Genomic DNA, 20,652 nt, shown 5'->3' with positions numbered 1-20,652 from the left:
AAAAATTAGAAAGCAAATCCTACTGAGGAAAATAGAAAGGAGCATAAACTCTGACAAGTATCATTAGGCAGGCCAAAAAATTTTTTGATGAGCAACTAGCAGAAGACACAAAAACTACCGTATTTTTCCGTGTATAAGACTATACTTTTTCCTAAAATCCTTAGACTAAAAATAGAGGGTAGTCTTATACACGGAAGTAAGCCCCCTGTTCCCTGCCTTCTGACCCCCCCAACCCCTATCAACCCCCCCACCCCTGAACTCCCCTGCCCTCTCTCCAACACCCCCTCCCTGCCCCCTTACCGCGCTGCCTGCACGTGGCTGGATCTGGCGAAGCGGACCGGGGAAGCGGGGCCCCACGGCCGTGGACGGGGACCGGAGCCGGGCAGCCAAAGAAGCGGGGACGGGTAAGCGGGGCCAGGCGCCCAGGGAAGCGGGACCGTAAGCCGGGCGGCCGCGGCAGCGGACCGGGTAGCGGGGGCGGGCGGGCAGCAGGCGACGCGACCGGGACGCGGGGCCGGGCGGGCAGCAGGCGACGCGGACCGGGACGCGGGGACCGTAAGCGGGGCCGGGCGGGCAGCAGGCGACGCGGACCGGGACGCTGGGGCCGGGCGGGCGGCAGGCGGCGGGACCGGGTACGCGGGGCGGGGCGGCCGGCGACGCGGGACCGGGTACGCGGGGGGCCGGGCGGGCGGCAGGCGACGCGGGACCGGGGACGCGGGGGGGCCGGGCGGGCGGCAGGCGACGCGGGACCGGGGACGTGGGGGGGCTGGGCGGGCGGCAGGCGACGCGGGGGGGGCCGGGCGGCCGGGCGGCTGGGAACCGCGGCTGGGAGCCGGGCGGCTGGGGACGCGGGGCCAGGGCAGGAGTCACACGGCCGGGGAGGGATGCGGCAGGAGCCGGGCAGGGCCGCCGCCGGAGACCAGCCGGGGCGCATGGCCCTCCTCGGCCCCTCTACCCCTACCTCCGCGTTCTCTTCCTGTGCCTGAACGGCAAAGTGTGGGGCGGGGGAAACAGCTGAACCGCGGCTGGAGCGGCAAAGAAAACAAAACAAAACACCTGAATTTGGGGTTAGAAAAGTTGGGGGCGTCTTATACATCGGGGCGTCTTGTATACGGAAAAATACGGTAATAGCAAAATTTTGTTTAAGTACATTAGAAGCAGGAAGCCAGCCAAACAATAGGGGGGGGGGAGACCCACTGGATGATCAAGGTGCTAAAGGAGCACTCAAGGAAGAAAAGGCCATTCTGGAGAAGCTAAATTAATTTCTTGCTTTGATCTTCACTGCAGAGGATGTGAGGGAGATTCCCATACCAGAGCCATTCTTTTTAGCTGACAAATCTGAGGAACTATCCCAGATTGAGGTGTCAACAGAGGAAGTTTTGGAACAAATTGATACATTTAACGTAATAAATCACCAGGACCAGATGATGCCTAAAAGTTCTGAAGGAATCCGAATATGAAATTGCAGAACCACTACTGTGGTATGTAACCAGTTGCTTAAAATCAGCATCTGTCCCAAATGACTGGAAGATAGCTAATGTAAGAATAAAAAAATAAAAATAAAAAAAAAATCAAAGGCTCCAGAGGTGACCCCAGTAAGCCTAACTCCAGTACGAAGCCAACTGGTTGAAACTATAGTAAAGAACAGAATCAGACATATAAACACGATTTGTAGGGCAAAGAGTCAAGATGGCTTCTGTAAAGGGAAATCATGCCTCACCAATCTACTAGAATTCTTTGAAGGGCCAACAAACATGAACAAGGATCATCCAGTGGATACAGTGTACTTGGATTTCCAGAAACCCTTTGAACAAGGTCCCACACCAAAGACTCTTAAGCAAAATAAGTAGTAATGGGAGAAGAGGTAAGGTCGTCTCATGGATCAGTAACTAAGTTAAGAGATAGGAAACAAAGGGTAGGAATAAATGGTCAGCTTTCAGAATGGAGAGAAGTAAATTGTGCCCAAGGATACATACTGGGACAAGTGCTGTTCAATATATTCATATATGATCGGGGAAAAGGGGTACAGACGCTACTCAACTTACGCAAGTGTTCCGTTACGGAACACCTTGCGCAAGTCAAATTTTGCGTAAGTCGGGGACGTATACCCTACAGTTAAGCAACAAAATAACAAAAAAACCAAAGAAACCACGCTTACGGAACTTTTTCTGTAAGTGCAGGTTTGCGCAAGTCGGGGTTTGCGTAACCTGAGGAGCATCTGTAAACAGGAAGGTTGCACAGTTTGCAGACAATATAAAATTATGCAGGATAGTTAAGTCCAAAGCATACTGCAAAGAGTTACAAAGGGATCTCACAAAACTCGGTGACTAGTTAACAAAATGGCAGATGAAATTCACTGTTGATAAATGCAAATTAATGCACATTAGAAAACAATCCCAGCTGTACATACAAAATGATGGGATCTAATTTACCTGTTACCACTTAAGATAGAGGTCTTGGCATCATCGTGGATAGTTCTCGAAAAATATCTTGTCAATGTACAGCCGGAATCAAAAAAGCTAACAGAACATTAGGAAAGGGATAGATGATAAAAAATATATATATCTTAATGCCACTATATAGAGCCATAATATACCCACACATTGAACACCGAGTGTAATTCTGTTTGCCCCATCGCCAAAAAGATACATTAGAATTGGAAAAGGTACAGAGATGGTTAACAAAAATGATGAAGGGTATGGAACAGCTTCTATGTGAGGCGAGATTCAGAAGACTGGGACTGTTCAGCTTGGAAAAGAGATGACTGAGGCTGGGTATAAGAGGTCTATAATATCATGAATGGTGTAGAGAAAGTGAATAAGGAAGTGTTATTTACCCCTTCACATAATACATGAAGCAGAGAATCACCCAACAAAATTAACAGGTGGCAGATTTAAAACTACAAAAAGGAAGTACTACTTCCGAGAATGCAGAGTCAACCTGTGGAACTCACTGCTAGAGGATGCTGGAAAGGCAAAAAGTATAAATTTGGTTCAATAAAGAATTAATAGGTCCAGCATTGGCATAACCCCTGTGTTCTGGCAGAGTCTCGGATCAGATGACAGGGGGAGGAATCACTTGATAATTGCCCTGTTCTGTTCATTCCCTCTGAAGCACCTGGTACTGGCCACTGTTGGAAGACAGGCTATTGGGCTAGATGTACCATTGGTCTGACCCAGTATGACCATTCGTATGTATTTCAAAAACATCCCAGGTCAACAGTTGTCATCTCACAGCCATTTGCTGGCCTATGAGAGACGAGTGGGTAGTCTCAATCCAGTTCCACACTGGCACTCTTATTAGTCACATTGTTCAGAAACCACACAGTTGTATAAATTGCCCAGCTATACGTGTTTTGTAGTGATTAGCTAGTATCAGGATTTTACTACTCCTTTTTAAAGTTATATCATAATTCCAACCACAGCACTGGAGGAGAGGATGAAGGCACGGGATCATATGGCACACTTAAAGGGGTTGTGGAGTATATGCACACTTGTGACAATTTATAGATAGTCTTTTGCATCTGGACTGAGACAATATAAATGGAATAGTCATCTCACCAACTCTATAACAATACTCAGGGGATCTAAGTTTTCTGTGGAAAGGATCCAAAGACATTTAAAGTCTCAGAGCAAAACTTAGCTTTCAAATCTATACAGCTGGTTTCAACTTCAATATTATACTTTCCCAACGTGCACACATCTCCTTGGATATCACAGGAATGTCTGCACAAATAAAGAGAGCTTATTAGAGTAAAGATCCACATTTTTGCCTACTCTTTGGCTGAAACCATACTAAGAAGAAATATTTATTGGGTATGCACAAACTAATCAATTACTATACAGGATTAGGATACCTACTACTTTCCCACGCCTTGTAACCTATCACTTAAATCAGCCTCTGTACCAGATTACTGGAGAATAGCTAATGTAACATCAATTTTTTTAAAAGGCTCCAGAGGTGCTCCCGGCAATTACAGGCCAGTAAGCCTAACTTCAGTACCAGGCAAATCGTTTTTTCCAATGTGCATTACTTTCCACTCAACACTGAATTCATCTGCCATTTTGTTGACCCGACAAAGAAAAGAATTATTTAATTTCATGGAAGACAGGCCCATCAATGGCTATTAGCCGAGATGGCCAGGGAGGCAACCTCATGCTCTGGGTGTTCCTAAGACTCTGACTGCCAGATGGCCGAACTGGACAATAGGGGATGGATCACTCAGCAATTGTTCTGTTCAATTCAATTCCCTCTGAAGCATCTGATATAGGTCACTATCGGAAGACAGGATACTGGGTTAGATGAACCACTGAGATAACTAGAAATGGACAAGAATGGCCTGAGTTAACTTAATTTTGCTTCTTGTTAGTAACTGGTTAAATTAACAAGGGAAGCAAAGAAATTAGTGTTACAGCTCTACAAAAGTAACAATTTTAATCTATTACATTGAGTTACAATAGTTTTGTGTTAAAACTTGCAAAGAGATTCTGCTTCAATGCCTTACACGTAACACCATATCAAATGCAGTTTTTGGAATCGCACAGTTCATAACTTCTTTCCTTTTCCACTCATCATTTGAGTAGGTTTTACCTATGCTTTGTTAGTTTACTTACAGTTGAGTCAGTATAAGTGCTATGCAGTAATAGTAAATTCTACTAATGTAGTAATTTTCCCTTTTTTTTTAAACAAACATTATCTAATCATTGTAATATTTGAGAGAGATACAGAAGTTTTACAGATGGGAAAAATGAGGCAGAGAGGTTACAGTGCTGAGCACTGCCACTTGCAACTCCCAATGACATGAAAAATCAGGGCATAACTGTCTTGCCCAACATCACATGGGGATTGAATGACAGAGCTAGCATTGGAACTCCCAAGTTCCTAAACCCCAGTCTTGTGCTCACACTACTAGACAACAGACCGATTGCACTCTTGAGTTCTGAGATTCAGTCAATACTGCACTTGGGAAACACAATATTTTATCCTCCCTCCTCATGGGAAGTAGTGTGTTTAACACGTCAAACCATGTTTTGCCATGAAGGCATATGTTTGACAAGTTTACTTTTATGTTTAAAATTTCATTCCACACCTCCCCCCCATTCCCCAATAGCAACTGGTTTGTTCTAAATGGTGCATATCTGGAAGGTAATGGTTGGAACTCATCAGTCTAGTGCCTTAGCACCAAACAGTGCAGTCGCCCCATAATACACTGCCTGTACCACACTGATTAAGCACGGTGGGCCATGCCTATAATTTTGTCTTATTTTACTGGAAAACAAATGGGTTTTTCTCCTTAGCCTGCTTCTCTTAATGACTTCTCACTCTTTAGCTAGAAGAGGAAAACTTCTAAGATGAATATTTGCTCTGCACACCCTGTTGGCAAATGAATCCCAGATCATCATTTTATTGGAACTAATAACTGGTTTCCATAGGAACAAAGACAGAAGCCACTTCATTTGGTTGCTATGAATCTCTTAATCATATTGACCATACCCTGTATACAACAAATTCACATCTGAAGGCTCATAGCACACCAAGCTGTTTCACTAGTACCATGCTACCATCATAGATTAATTTAGTTTCACTAATAAATGATTGTTTCATCTTTCAACAAGTTAGAACATAAGAATGGCCATATTGGGTCAGACCATAAAGGCCCATCTAGCCCAATATCCTGTCTTCCAGCAGTGGCCAATGCCAGGTGCTTCAGAGGGAATGAAAAGAACACGTAATCAAGTGATCTATCCCCTGTCGTCCACTCCCAGTTTCTGGCAAACAGAGGCTAGGGACTCCATCCCTGCTCATCCTGGCTAATAGCCATTGAGGGACCTATCCTCCATGAACTTATTTAGTTCTTTTTTGAACCCTGTTATAGTCTTGGTCTTCAAAACATCCTCTGGTGAGAAGAAAAAACCCCAAAGGCTGTTTTCTTATACCTTGTCTTAGTTGAGTGACAACAAATTGTTTGTAATTCTCCTGGACATGCCAACATTTATTATAATGTTAAGTTACACTACTAACAAAACATGAGATGAAAAGCTTTGTCTAAATGGTAGGTGTTATTAACGCAGATATTGAAACACTTTACAAAGGAGGGTAGCATCAGTATTCCAATTCTATCCATTAGGCCACAACATCTCCCCACAGAATATTTATGTATCATATGCTTAAGGACAAATTCTGCTCTCATTTACACCTGTGCAATTTCCAGTGAAGTCAATGGGATTTAGTGGGTAGAACTGAAAACAGACTTTAGCTCTCAATACTCACTACAGTCCTTCCAGTCAAATACCAAAATGCACAAGTTTTAAAAAACTAGAGAACTAGTTTCTTTCCCCCACAGTGGGAACTTAATATTGCTCTTTCAAACTCAGCAACTTAAACAATTAGTGTACTGAAGAGGTGCTGCAATTCCCTGTCCTAATTCTGTTAGTGTGTATAACACTTAAGACATACATTTGATCACAACTAATTTTCCAATTATATAAATTTAGGATTTTTAAAAGTTAGATTTATGGCCATGAAACTCTCCTAGTGACCATTTATTTTCAATTATGCATTAATTTAAAAGAAACCAAGGTAACATTTAAATTTTCAATAGAAACTGAGTAAAACATTTAGAACTAGCAACTGCAATATGAGTGCACCCACATTTTTAGGCTACCGTTTGGCGCATTGTTTTTATTACTTACACACACGTCATTCTGATATTATCTTTACTCAGACAAACAACTTTCTCCTGTTTTCTTCACTTACAATGCAAATCATAATTACACAGAACTTCTTAAAAATACCTAAAATTACTGGAGTATTACTATGCACCCACACAAGGCAATCTAGTAAAACAGCACTTTGCCACATAAATCTTATCCATGTTTCTACAGTAATCCATTTTGCGTTTTCAATTATCTTTGTCAAAATAGCCAAGCTATGAATTATCTGTTTCCTATTTTTATTCTGATTCCAATCACTATAACAGTCAATAAACATGTCAGGATTATTATTATTATTATTATTTTTTTAAGATTTATACTTGATTTTTTTCTGCAAACCAATTACAGTTATCCACCTTTCCCCCCTACATCTAACTTGCTATTATCTAGAATGCAAGATCTGTAATTTCTAAGACATTGCTTCTTTTAAAAGTAATCTTTCCCCAACATAGCATCCACAGGAAGCCAATTTATTTCATAGATTGGAAGAAGAGCTATGTGTAAACTCAAAAGCCTGTCTCTCTCACCAACAGATGTTGGTCCAATAAAATATATTACCTCATCACCTTGTCATTCTAAACACCTGGGACTAACAGCTACACCACTGAATATTGTGCCACTGCCATTTGCCATGAGGCAGAAAGTTAGCAATAACTTCCTTATTAATTGCTTACTGTTGCTTGAAAGCATGTTATATCTGCACTGGCTGGCCTTGAAACATTCAGCTTTACTTGAACATTACTGCAAGCAGATAAATGATTTAAGCACAGTAAGAATACATACATGCAATTTAAATAGTATGGGTCACGAACACGAAGGGCTAGTCCACACTGGCAACACTAAAGTGCTGCCGCAGCAGCGCTTTGACATGCTTTGCATGGTCTCTTCCAGCGCTCTGGGAAAAAAAACAAACACACCTCAACAAGGGGCATAGCTCCCAGCGCTGGGACACAGTTTACACTGGCGCTTTATAGCGCTGCAACTTGCTGTGCTCAGGGGGGTGTTTTTTCATACCCGTGAGCGAGAAAGTTGCACCGCTGTTAATTGCCAGTGTAGACAAGCCCTAAGTCTTAAAACAGTACCTTTAAAGAAATCCCTCTCTAGCACTAACAAGGAAAATTAGCAGGCCATGTACTACAGGTGAACAAAGAGAAAGGTCAAAGGTGGAAGTGGGACTCTTAGCAATCTCCCCATTTCTCAACTGCTATTTGAACAGCCATGTTTTCCGGACCTTTCAATGATCAGTACCATTTATTAATTACATTTCTCCTCTGATTCATGGCTATAAAGCAACAACACACATTGATTACATGAAGGTTCAGGGGAAAACTAGGCTAATACCCACAGCTTACATTAAGATTTAAACTCTTCTGAAGCCTCTGCCTAATTAGTAGCAACAAAAGTTTACAGTTAAACACTCTGGAAGAGGTTGTGAAAAAGGTATATGTGCACCTAAACATTATCTGTGTTTTTCAACTCTTGATTGGACTAAATCCTATTCCAGTATCTTTTTTTTTTTTTATAAACAGTTAAAAAGTAACCTCATAATTAATACATTAGATATGAAATAGAACAGCATATGGTAAAACAGATTATGGGATTAAACTAATTACATGATGACAACTCAGAAATCCACATCATCCTTCAGATCTAAATTTTGGGATGAGGGAGAACAAAAAAGACTTCATATAATGCAAACGCTAGAAACTAGGTTTTGAAAAATATTGGGGGGAGAGAAGAGAAGAAAAGCACATGTTAAATAAGAACAAAGAACTTATGTTTAGGTATCTACTTGCTCTCCATGGGCCTAACCTTGGAAACACCTATCACTGGGTATAGAATTTACTACTGTAAGTAGTCCCATAGGATTACAAAAATTGTAATAAACCCTATGCCTGGTAGTATTTACAGGTTTAGTCCCCGTAAACTTAAAATTTGCATCTATGTTCATAGGACCCATTCCTGGAACCCTTACTCACAAGAGTAATTTCATTAAAATCAATTGGATAATTAATATGAGAAATGGATACTTACAAGGCTTGCAGGATCCAGTACAGTATTTATGTGAACTTGTAATAACTCAGAGGTGTAGTCAGAATAAGAATTAGCCTATTCTTTAAGATTTGGTTTCAATATAACATTAGAGACCCATTCAAGTTTGTTTTGACCGCTTTCTTCCATAAGCATTGACATAGTTGTGGACTTTATATTTTTATATTGGAAAAAAAAATTATGGAAGACACTATACACAGCAAAAAGAACAGGAGTACTTGTGGCACCTTAGAGACTAACAAATTTATTTCAGCATAAGCTTTCGTGAGCTACAGCTCACTTCTTATACACAGCAGTAACCAATTATGAAGTTATAGCTCCTTTTAATTATACTGAGAAGTATAGCATTTGGACTGATGTACATACTGTCTTTCTAAACCTCAATTATTTGAACTGAAAAGATTTTAAAGATATAATGCAGGTAACATTTAAAACTAGTAAGTATTTTTTGTGCACAGCTATAGCTAAAAACCGACAAAGTAATTTGGTGAAAATCTGTAAGTAAAACAAAATAAAAATGTTGCTCAGCTTTCATACACTAAAATGTCAGCCTGCTGTGAATTTTAATGCCAAATTTATACAAACACTACTGACATTCTGTTTTAACACCTGAACTAGACGGTGTAAATGTGGTGAAAAATCACAAACCAGTAATAAAAAAAAACAGATCCACAGCTCCAAGAGCTTACTAAAGAGTCTTTCATGGACAATCTAGAAATCTTGAACATGTATACTTCTCTTAAGAATTTATTATTTCTTTTCCAGCTTTGGGAACCAGAGTGGTTGGGCGGGGGGGGGGGGGTGCGGAGGGAGAGGGACAGAGAAATAGTCCAATAAGAGAGTAAAAGCTTAAGTTTTTAAGGTTACAAAGCTAAACAAATAAGCCACAAAAGTTAGATGTAGCTATACAATGCAATTGTCTTTATGACTTCAGTACAGATGCACAGATATAGAAATGCATGGAATTTACTTTGCTACTGACATTCCTTTTGCAGAATAATCTCTAGAACAGATCTTGTAATTATATAGTAAAAAGTCACAGTCTGTCAATGACCACTGGAAAGGAGAATAATTAAACTTTTATCCCAGATTAAAACCTGAGGCAAGGCATTTTATACTTTTTCAGAAGCAGTGGATTCAGAGTAGAGATGGGAACAAATTTCAATAAAATAAAATAATAATAATAAAATAAAAAAACTCAAATAGCTAAAGAATAAATTTATGAGATACAAAAATAATTTCATTGGCATATTTCAATCATTGACAAACACCAGTGATTTTTTACAGATTCATAACCCCACTGCTTGCTGGTAATGAACTCATATATATCATCTATTTTTAAGTGGGGATGTCACTATTTACTATGAAAATTAATATCTTAAAAGTAGGTCATTAAAATAAGATATAATTTACATACTTACCTTGTGGAAAAGAATTTGGTTGCACTAAATAAAGGAAAGAATGGACTAATCTAAACAAAATTCCTATTGGTCCAGGTTCATGATATGCATTTGTATCATATGTCTTCGCAGGCACAAACCCAAAATCCAAAGTTCCAGGAGGCGGTTTGTGTAAAGGCTGCACCTCTGAAACAGTACTTCCACAAAGCAACAACAGCAGTAAACAAAGTTCCACAGCCATGGCTAAAAGTATTCATAAAATATGAGGTAGAGATTTTGCTCCCCCAAAGTCTAGGAATCTTCAGCACATTAGAAATCTCTTCACGGGGGGTGAGATGTGTCAGCAGGAAAAAGCTGATGTCTTCAGTCCTTTGCTTAGTCTTCGATAATGTACACTGACTTCGGAATGGCGTGGAAGCTCTTCACAGAACTGAGGCAGTGCACCATCTCTGGCAAAGACAGAAAACAACTCTTTAATGAGTACCTTCACTCCACAAGATATGAAAATGTGAGATGCCTCCAATCTCATGTGGAAATATAACACAAAAAGATTATACTGGCAAGCTAAATAGGGCAGACCAGACCAATTTATTTCCATGTGTGAAAAAACTGATCCATTATACACAGTACTTGAGGAAACCACTGATTATTCACAGTTTTGACTGAGCCTTTAAAATAAATATTATATATCTCACAGTATGCAGCATAAAGAGCAAATGAAATCAAAGGAACAAATATTTACTTTACTTATAATTGTAAGAGTCAGATGTATTGTATTTAGTCACAAAATAATCAGAGTGCATTTTATGAATGCTTTAACATCCAACTCTAAATGCATGGAGACAGCCACACAAGGACTGATATACATAAGCAGATGATTAACACAAAATGATATAATTTCTCTGCCCTGAGAATTCATAACTTCCCAATGTTGCAAAACTCCCCCCCCCCCACATAGGTTAGCAGAGGCATATTTATTTCTTTACCCTTGTGGCATTATTTTATTAATGGAGGAGCCAGAGATTACCACCTATCAAAGAAGGATTTAAAAACTTTCAATTCTTTTTATAGTGTCAGTAACATATGGTCATGGGGAAAAAAAATTCTGGCACACAACATTGTAGGGACATCAGACAGGGTATGTGGACTTTAAAAATAAAATATGGATTAAAACATCAACTTCATGCATTTTCTTATACTAAAATTTAAATATTTAATTAAAATACTTAATTCCCATAAACTTAAAATGCCCCCCAAAAAACAACCCCCCACATATTTAGTATAACATATTTCCCTTTCCACATAGCCAATAATGTAATGTAAGTTATTCTTCACTTTCAATTTGTAATCAAAATGAAGCTAAATCATTTCACTGATGCTGAATGTTCTAGATTCAAGGAACACCTTCTCTGCCAATTACTGTAAAATCTGCTTGCCACAGGTAGATAGGAAGCTTTCCCTATAAAGCACAAATGGGTCTCATTCACAAATTCCTGCTAATTGTAAGGCTTTCCACAGCGCTCTGTCCTTGGCCTCCTCCTCTTCTCTCTCAAAAAGTAATCTCAGCCACAAACACCAATTCAACTACCATCTGTATGCTGACACTCACAAATCTACCAGTACCTTTCTACTAAAGACCTGTCTTCTGTCCAAATTAAAAACTTGGTCTGTCTCTGATAGCTCTTCATGGATGTCTGTCAGCTCAAGCTCAACATGGCTAAAACAGAGCTCTTAATCCCCCACCCCACCAATCCTCCCTGCTGCCCCCTCTCTCAAATCACTGTGGAAAACATTACCAATCCTACATGTCACTCACGCCTGTAATCTGGGTGTCATCTTCAACTCAGACCTCTCTCTGGGTTCTCATCATTTCACATCATAATTACTCCAACCTCCTTCTCTCTGGCCTTGACAAATGGAACCATCACCCACTCATATCCATCCAAAGTGCTGCTCCAAAACTCATTTTCCTAGCCCATTGCTTTGATCATGTAACCCCTCTTTGCATCCCATCACTGGCTCCCTCTTTCTATCATTTCAAACATCAGTTATTTGTCTCATTATTGTAACCTATGGCCACCCTACCTATCATCTCTTATTCAGCACTGAAAAGTCGACTCCCACATCTGTTCAGCCCATGTCAGCCTCCATCACCCACTTGTTAAAATTTTCAAACAAGCACCTTTATGCTTTCTTCCATGTTGCCCCCACGCTTGAGAGTAACTCTCCGTAAACATTTACAAAACTAACTCATTATCCCCCTTCAGAACTCTCCTTTGCTGTGAGGCCTACAAAACCAGGAGAATAGTTAGGTTGCTGAGATCACTGCCTATTTTACTGGCCAATACTGTCCTATAGTTTCCTTTTAATCCCAGTCTGTCTGCTTCACCTGTTGTCTCTTGTCTTATACCTAGATGTAAACTTTTTGGGGGTAGGAACAGTCTTTTTGTTTTGTGTTTGTACAGCACCTATTACAAAGGGGTTCTGGTCCATTATGGGGCTCTGATGCATTATGATAATACAAATAATATAACATGAACCAATGAGATATGGTCTTTTTGAGTAAGTTAACTCAACTCTAATGATTCTGCTGCTGGTTGTAGCTTCCCAAAACAGTGAAATTAGCAAAACTCTGGTCACTTTTACATCTTTTATTAAGAAAACAAGAGCAGTAGTGAAAATACAAGAGTCATGTCAATTTTACTGCTGAGGAAGTCTATAAGCAAAGAGCCAATACTGTTCATTTCAAATGAAACATATGAATTTGCCTCTGTGTCACTGAGGCCTAGTTAGACAACTCCGCCAACTCAGCCCTGGGCCAGTTGGCCGGTACTGGCTATTTGGTACAACATATGCTATCTTTTTTGTTTTTGTTTTTCTGCTTTTCTGTTCTCCTCTGACTTCGGATGCCAAAAATGCTCTTTTTTTTAAAAAGGCTAAATCCTTCAAGAGCATCAATCTGTAGTACAAATCCAAGCACAGGACAGATCCAGACTCCTGCTGGCGTACAGGCCTCAACTGATTGCAAACTCCTTAGAGGGGCCAATCAAGCTACTGTCTAGCACTCTACTGGAGTCTCCTAGATTTCTTGCCCTTCAGAACATCAGTACACATATAAAGGACACCTGTAACACCTTAGTGATCTATTGTCATGTATGTCAACCACTAATTTCTTCTGAATTGTGTCTGGACCCATATGCTGGACTGAGCTTTGGCCTATGAGTGGAAATGAGGAATATAAGCAGCTTACTGTTTTCCTGGTCCAACAGTACTTTCCCCTAGCAGAGTTCATGACTTTCCCTATAGAGTGACCAGATGTCCCGATTTTATGGAACAGTCCCAATATTTGGGGCTTTGTTTTATATAGGCCCCTATTGGCCCCCATCCCCATCCCGATTTTTCACAATTGCTGTCTGGTCACCCTATTCCCCCAAGCAAGAGGTGAACCACCCAGACCGGCTCATCCTTGAAGGGTCATGAATCTGGTGAGCTTCTAGAACGCCCTGGAAGAAAAGAACCATCCACCTGCAGGACCAACGGTAAAATAATACAAACAATACACACGCTTTACTATCAAACAACCCCTGTCCCCCAGATCTCCATGGTGCACCAAAGACTGATGAAGCATGAAGGCAGAAAACTACAATGTTGGTGGCGATGGGTTCTCTTGCAGGAGTACACCACAGCTATGGGGAAATCTAAGAACCTTTTCCCATCCTCCATCACCCCTGCTAAATTACACACAGCAAGTGTTCTGAGGAGAAATCCAGTTTATCAACCCGGACTACACCAAGCTACACCACAGATCCACTACTTATTGTTGCAAAGAGCAATAAACATGCTTTGTTCAAAATATCAGTCAAAAGCTAGAGGAGCTCTCTGAGACAGAATAATCCAAAATCAGAGCCAGGAATAAAGACTATTCCTCCCCTTCGTGGTGTTCAGCTTCTATTTCCTCTCAGTAACTGGCCTATCTTTACTAGAAAAAGCCAGGAAAGAACAACTCTAATAATACTCTAAATATCTGAAAAACCTATGCCTTATTCAAAAAAGGCAGTCTTTCCAACTACCCTGAAGCATGACGCTCAATGTTACACATATAAAACTACACATATAAATTCAAATATTTCAATGTTTTCAAAGCAATAACTGATTGTTACAAAGCATCTGTGCTACGAACCAGACAGACATATAGGCCCAAAGGATATCTTATATTTTTCCCTGAATTTGTTTACTTCATTCTTTAGTCTTCCAGATTTTCTTCATTGTGGATTGCTATCTTACCCCTTTATATATTGCCCTATGATTAAATGTAACAAGCAGCATACATTGTAAATTGATTAGAATGCCTCTAATTATGGAATGGTAGGAACATCATAGTTAACTTTGAAGTGTGAAATAAAACCCAGCTTTAACAGTTCAACCTCTATTTTGCACGAAAAAAATAGTACACAACTTCTGAGTGCAATATGAATTTTCTGATAATTTTCAAGTAAATCTATTATTTAGCTTCTGAGTGCTAATCAGTTAGGGTCTGATTCAATGCTTAATGAAGCCAGTGGAAAGGTTCCAATTGACTTCAATTGGTGATAAATTGAGCCCTCAATTTCCAAACTTGAGAATGTTTAGTTTCACAGAATTATGCAGACAAGAGTAAACCACTATGAAGGTGCCTTCTTGATGGAGAAAAACAAGTAGAGTCACCAGTGTGACTCTGATGAAAATATTAAGTCATACAATATTATGACAACGTTAAAAAGATTAGTAGGCTTAACAGAAGAATGCTGTTGAAAATGCAAGGTCCAATCCCATATTTCAGGACACTAATGGCACCCTGCTATGAGGACAGGAACATAAACGTTCTTCAATTCTACAGATGCCAGTGAAATCCCCAGATGCTATCATTATAAATATAAATAAATTTAGCAACTACACTTTAGAAATAAAATAGTTTTCGCTCCCCTGGCCTCTTGGGAATCAAAAAGGAATGCCTCTAGAATTCTTATCCTCCCTCTAACAGGTGGTATTTCTTGCCATGCTATTTCAAAAAAGAGTCTAAATTCTCCTCAAGACAAGTGCTCTGTAAAGCACCAGTACATTATGGGTGCTATATCAATAATAATAGTAATAATAAATAATAAAAATAATAAGCTTGCAAAAATGTTACCAATCCTATGGTTCAAAAAGCCAATGTGCATTTTCCTAGCCCATTGCTTTGATCATGTAACCCCTCTTTGCATCCCATCACTGGCTCCCTCTTTCTATCATAGGAAAGGAATAGGAATAGGAATTGCACTCACTGAAAGACAGCTCCCCTACTCAAATCAAAAGGGATCAGGGCTGTGAATGGGATCCTTCTGTTTTCCTTATCTTGCTATGCAAACAAAAACTTTTTGGAAGCTTGCTGCTAGCTAACGATGCTACAGTAGATCAACAGCATTGGAAAAAGAAACCTATCCACAGAATATGTAATCAATAAAAATGCCACCAATCCCCAAGGCAAAGCTGCAAGAGTGACAAAAAAATGCTACAAACATATATGAGAGTTTATTTCTATGACACTCTTCACCATAGCACAAGACTTTTGTATCATTAGAAACAAAACGTACATTACGCTTTACTCTTGCGCCTTGTGAGCTACACTCATGGCGATACACAGATTCTTCATATTCAGTATAAGTGTGTGGGCAGGGGAACAGAGCTGTATAGTATTTTAAAAGGAGTTTATTAATTAATTCACACGATACAAGACATTCATTTTAATGTCCTTGTTTTTCATGAAAACCTTAAGTTCAGCTACATAAAATGTAACTGAACGGAATAATTTAGTTTATTTCTCATTGTAATTTGCACAGGTATTAGCTTTCATCTTTAAAAATACTAGATTTTGGCTTTTTTTCCCCCTTGAACCCCTCCTCATACTTTTCTATGTATAGAAGTCACTACACCAGAGGTGGGTAAACTACGGACGTTTTAATCTGGCCCTTGAGGTCCCATTGGGGAGTGGGGCTTATCCCTCTCCGGCACTCCAGCTGGGGAGCGGGATTGGGGGTATGGTTTTCCCCCCCTACACACAGAAGCGGCCAGGGGGCTCAGCATGCTGCCCCCACAGCTACCACTGGCTGGGAACATACCCAGATATGGCCCTCAGACCAAAACGATTTCCCACCCATGCACTACACCCAACTCTAGGGCATCTGCGGTCTATCACTCTGTAGAGAGCATACCACAAACTTTTTATACAAAAGTATACTAGAATACTAACTCGAGAGAGAGAGAGAGCGAGCACACGTTTCATCCAAGATTCTCAAGTCACCTTACTACATTAGTTAAAAGGTAATAAAGGTAATAACTGGAGATATACCAATCTCCTAGAGCTGGAAGGGACCTTGAAAGGTCATTGAGTCCAGCCCCCTGCCTTCACTAGCAGGACCAATTTTTTGCCCCAGATCCCTAAGTGGCCCCCTCAAGGATTGAACTCACAACCCTGGGTTTAGCAGGCCAATGCTCAAACCACTGAGCTATCCCACCCCCCTAGTTAAGCTTAGACATGCCTGACACATAGGTAGGATAGTATCCCCTTGTTATAAATGAAGAGATTGAGACACAGAGTGGTTAAGGAATTGTTCTAAGATCAGACCAAGTCTCAGTTGCAGAGCCAGAAATAGCACACAGGTTCTCCAACGTCTAGTTTTCAATTTTAACTACACTGCATTTCTTCCCTTTAATGCAGCAATCTATGCAAACATAATATTGCAATCCAGTGATGTGACTGCAATTCACTCTGAACTGAGATTCAACCAACCAGGAGCCAGACTGTTAGAGCAGGATGTGGGAGCCCTCTGGCAATGAACAAAGAATGGAGGGCAGAAGAAGGGGCATTTGCCCACGCTGGGCACAGATCAAGGATTCTGCTGTGTGCATTACATTTTTTTTTTTAAATTAGCCATTTGAAAAGTTGGTCTATAATTCCCTCTCCAGAGTCCAGTGACACCAACCACCACAAGAGCAATGCAAATTATGAGGTCACAGCCACATAAGGGACAGTTACTTGTACTGTACTATAACTTTTGATTCCACACACAAAAAAATATAAAAGGTTCACATTCAGAATATATAAAATGATAAGCCACACTAGACACTGGCAAGTCACAAAAGGTCTGGCGTTTGGTTACAAAACCTCTTCTAGGCCTGTCAAGTATCAGAGGGGTAGCCGTGTTAGTCTGGTTCTGTAGAAGCAGCAAAGAATCCTGTGGCACCTTATAGACTAACAGATGTTTTGCAGCATGAGCTTTCGTGGGTGAATACCCACTTCTTCGGATGCAAGCAGTGGAAATTTCCAGGGGCAGATGTGTATATATAAGCAAGCAAGAAGCAAGCTAGCTTCTTTGCTGCTTCTAGGCCTGTGATATAATGACTGCAACTTGTTGCCATAGGAGAAGTAGGAAGTATGTGTACCTTCTAGTATCAAGGGGTAGCCGTGTGAGTCTATATCCACAAAAACACCAAAGAGTCCAGTGGCACCTTAAAGACTAACAGATTTATTTGGGCATAAGCTTTCGTGGGTAAAAAACCTCCTTCTAAAACATCAGGGACTGCAGAACACAGTAGCAAAACAATAATGAAAACTAATACTGGAGAGTCTCAACTTGCATCTAACATGCATATTGTGAGTTCAAAATGGGAGAATGGCTGGAGTCACAGCAGCCAGATATGCAGAACATAGGATGGCATTTTCTGGATCGGTTTAAAAAAAACAGAACAGATTTAAAAATGAAAATTTTAAAATTGGGTTGTGTTTCATTGAAACACAGCAAAATCCCTCATAAGGAGGTGATAATTTTAACAACTGCCTTAAAATTAATTCCAGTGGAGTCAGTCTCCATCCCCAAAAGAAAGAAAGATTTGGCAGCTGGTTTAATTTTAGCCAGTTGACCAAATGTTTAGATTATAGATGCATTAAGTGGGACAGAAAAAAAATCAGCTTGTTTGCTCTGATAATATTTATAAAGCATGCCCTATGAGGGCACTGTAGAGCAATAATAAAAGATTATAAAAACATTAAACATTATGAAGCCATTCCATAAAAAGGAAATCTGCTGTGCTGACAGTTCAGAACTGGTGGGGTATGCTGGAAAGGTTGTAATGCAGAGGAAAATGGATTACAACAGATTGTGTAAATAATATCTCATAAATGGGACAAGATCCTCCCCCCTTCTTCCCAATTACATTTAAACAGTTGGGATTTTCTTCCTCTCCCCCCCCCCCCCCAGTTTAATTCTAAAAATTACCAAGTATGATTTGTGGTTAAACTCTGTCTTAGCTGGAGTTACAGAACTGATTTTACAGCTTCTTTCTTAATTGCTTCCCTGGGTACGATGCATGGAAGGAGACAGTCAACTCCTCTCCCTCGCCCCCCCCTTCCCTTCTCCACCCCACAAAACAAACACTTCATGATTCCCTGCTGGGACCAGAATGTAATCATTCATGACCTTTCAATACGATCTGTCCTAAACTACAGTGACTAATGGTCAGTAACTCATAAGCTAACTCAACTCTTCACAGTCACCTCTGAGCACAATAAAATATTGTAACATATACAAAGCCACGAGGTGAGCATGGCTGGGTCTCTGCTTCAAGTCTGGACTCAAGATTTGACTGCAGATACCACAGCATAGTTTTGCTTATTAAAACACCACCTCTTGAACCTGCTAGATGAAGTGGTTTCTAAAACAGCACCCTATTCATCTCCATAGTGTGGTATACTGGTTAATCTCTGGAGGTCCTCATTTTTCTCCCACAGTACTGCCTTGTGCTTGTCTCACATCCAAACCCTCACACGCATATTAGGTCTCGACTCCACTTCCTTTGGAAGAGTCAGTGACCCCCAACATATGCTACATACCCTTCTCTGCAAAATTCATGCAAACACAGCATTAGGGGGTCAAGGAATCATCTTCATTCACAGCAGAGAACATACGGTCCCACCACAACGCTTTCCATAATGGGAAGGATGTTTCACCCTTCCGTCACACATGCCTCACCCCTTCATAGTGTTTTCTATAGAGGGACCCTCTCGTCCCGCAATGCTTCTTATGGGAGGGTGTCCTTCTGCCCCCCACCCACTGTTTTCTACAGCAAGGTCCCGCTCCCTTCTCCCATGGCTGCTAGAGGGGATCCCTCTCATGCACGCTACAAATGGTGGCGCTAGGCATGAGTAGACTGAGCACTTGCTTAGCAGCCCAAGAGGCTCAAGGGGGTCCTGATTTAGTATAACCCCCCAAATACTGTTCACGTTACTGAACGTGGGCTTTTAACAAGCGATTAATATGCATTAAGTTGGCATATTTTTTGGTTTGTACAAATAACAATCCGTATTTTAGGGGTGGGTGAGGGATCAGGCCCCACCCAAATATCCCTGCTTAGGGCCCCCCATGGGCTAGCACTGCCTCTGCTCCAATGCTTTCTATGGAGGTACCGCTCCACTCCCTACAGGGGGTACCTCTCTCCCGCACACCCCGATGTTTTCTCTACCCGCTCAGACCCCGCGCCAATGGGCTCCCACAGCACAGCCAGGCTTTTCCGGACCCCGACCCCGGCCCGGCACTGCCTGCAGACCCGCCACCCAGGGACTAGCAGCAACTCGCAGGGCAGGACCCGTGCACTCTGCAGCCCCCGGGGCTGCGCGGGACGCGGCGCTGGGACCCCTCCGCGGTCTCCACTCTCCCTGCAGAGCGGCGCGCGGGGAGAGCCAGCCGAGCACTCACCCCGGCCCGGGGACAGCCCGCTCCGGCTGCGGCTCCAGCGGCTCCCGGCTCGGCGTGCTGAGCCTCCCCACTCGGCCGCCTCCCCGCCAGGCCCCCCAGGCAGGCGCCGCCCTCTGCCGCACGCACCAATCAGCAGCTCCCCGCGCCCCACACCCAGCTCATGAATGATGCAGAGTGGGGGCCGCGGGACGCTGGAGTCGTGCAAGGGGGGCGCGCGCCGGGTTCCCCAGCAGCAGGCACAGCTCGGCCACCTGTTGCTTTCTGTGCAAGCCGAGTATGGGGGGCAAGGAGACCCCCCTACCCCAGAGCTGCACGCCCCGAACTTTAGGTCTCCTGAATCTTCAGAGCTGGGTCCAAGTTGTGCAGGTGGTTCCTGCAGGGGCCTGATGGTCTCCAATGGCCAGGGGTTCCGGATCCAGCCTTCACAGATCGCCCCTTATTTCTGCAGTGGGGCAAACCAAAAACCGGGGTCCAAAAGACACCTCTTCGCAGTGAAGCGTTCAAACTCAAAACGGATACAAGGAGACAGTATCCCTATACGTAGTGGGCTGAACCAAAGTCTGAGCACCTCAAAAAACTGGGGAGAAACTAGAGTTTGATTTTGTCAGTTGACTCCAGCCTCCCACTTTTACCCCCTAGATTGCTGATTTGTGAATGCCCTTCTGCCCCTATTCTGGGGTTTAAGAAAGCACCGCTTAATATTCTTGTGCAATCCCACAG

General features: G+C 41.8%; 1 protein-coding gene across 10 annotated transcripts in view; it reads right to left on the bottom strand.

Annotated features, from left to right (window-relative positions):
- PROM1 (prominin 1) overlaps nt 1-20,334 on the bottom strand; it is an 81,828-nt gene extending 61,494 nt beyond the window's left edge. For 3 of the 10 annotated variants that reach the window (XM_039541918.1, XM_039541925.1, XM_039541922.1), the window contains exons 1-2: nt 19,933-20,146; nt 10,187-10,614 (exon numbers count right to left, since the gene is read on the bottom strand). In XM_039541918.1, coding sequence (XP_039397852.1) covers nt 10,187-10,406 — 220 coding nt within the window. In that variant the 5' untranslated portion in view covers nt 10,407-10,614; nt 19,933-20,146. Of the gene's footprint in view, nt 1-10,186; nt 10,615-19,070; nt 19,200-19,932; nt 20,147-20,183 lie in introns of those variants that run through there. The other 7 variants (XM_039541921.1, XM_039541924.1, XM_039541927.1 and 4 more) reach the window with 5 other exon arrangements.
- Between the last annotated feature and the right edge of the window lie 318 nt (nt 20,335-20,652).

Source organism: Mauremys reevesii, linkage group 5 (genome assembly GCF_016161935.1).
Source record: "Mauremys reevesii isolate NIE-2019 linkage group 5, ASM1616193v1, whole genome shotgun sequence".
NCBI classification, from domain to species: Eukaryota; Metazoa; Chordata; order Testudines; family Geoemydidae; genus Mauremys; species Mauremys reevesii.
The sequence above is the reverse complement of the archived record's forward strand: the minus strand, read 5'-3'. Positions and strand labels throughout refer to the sequence as shown.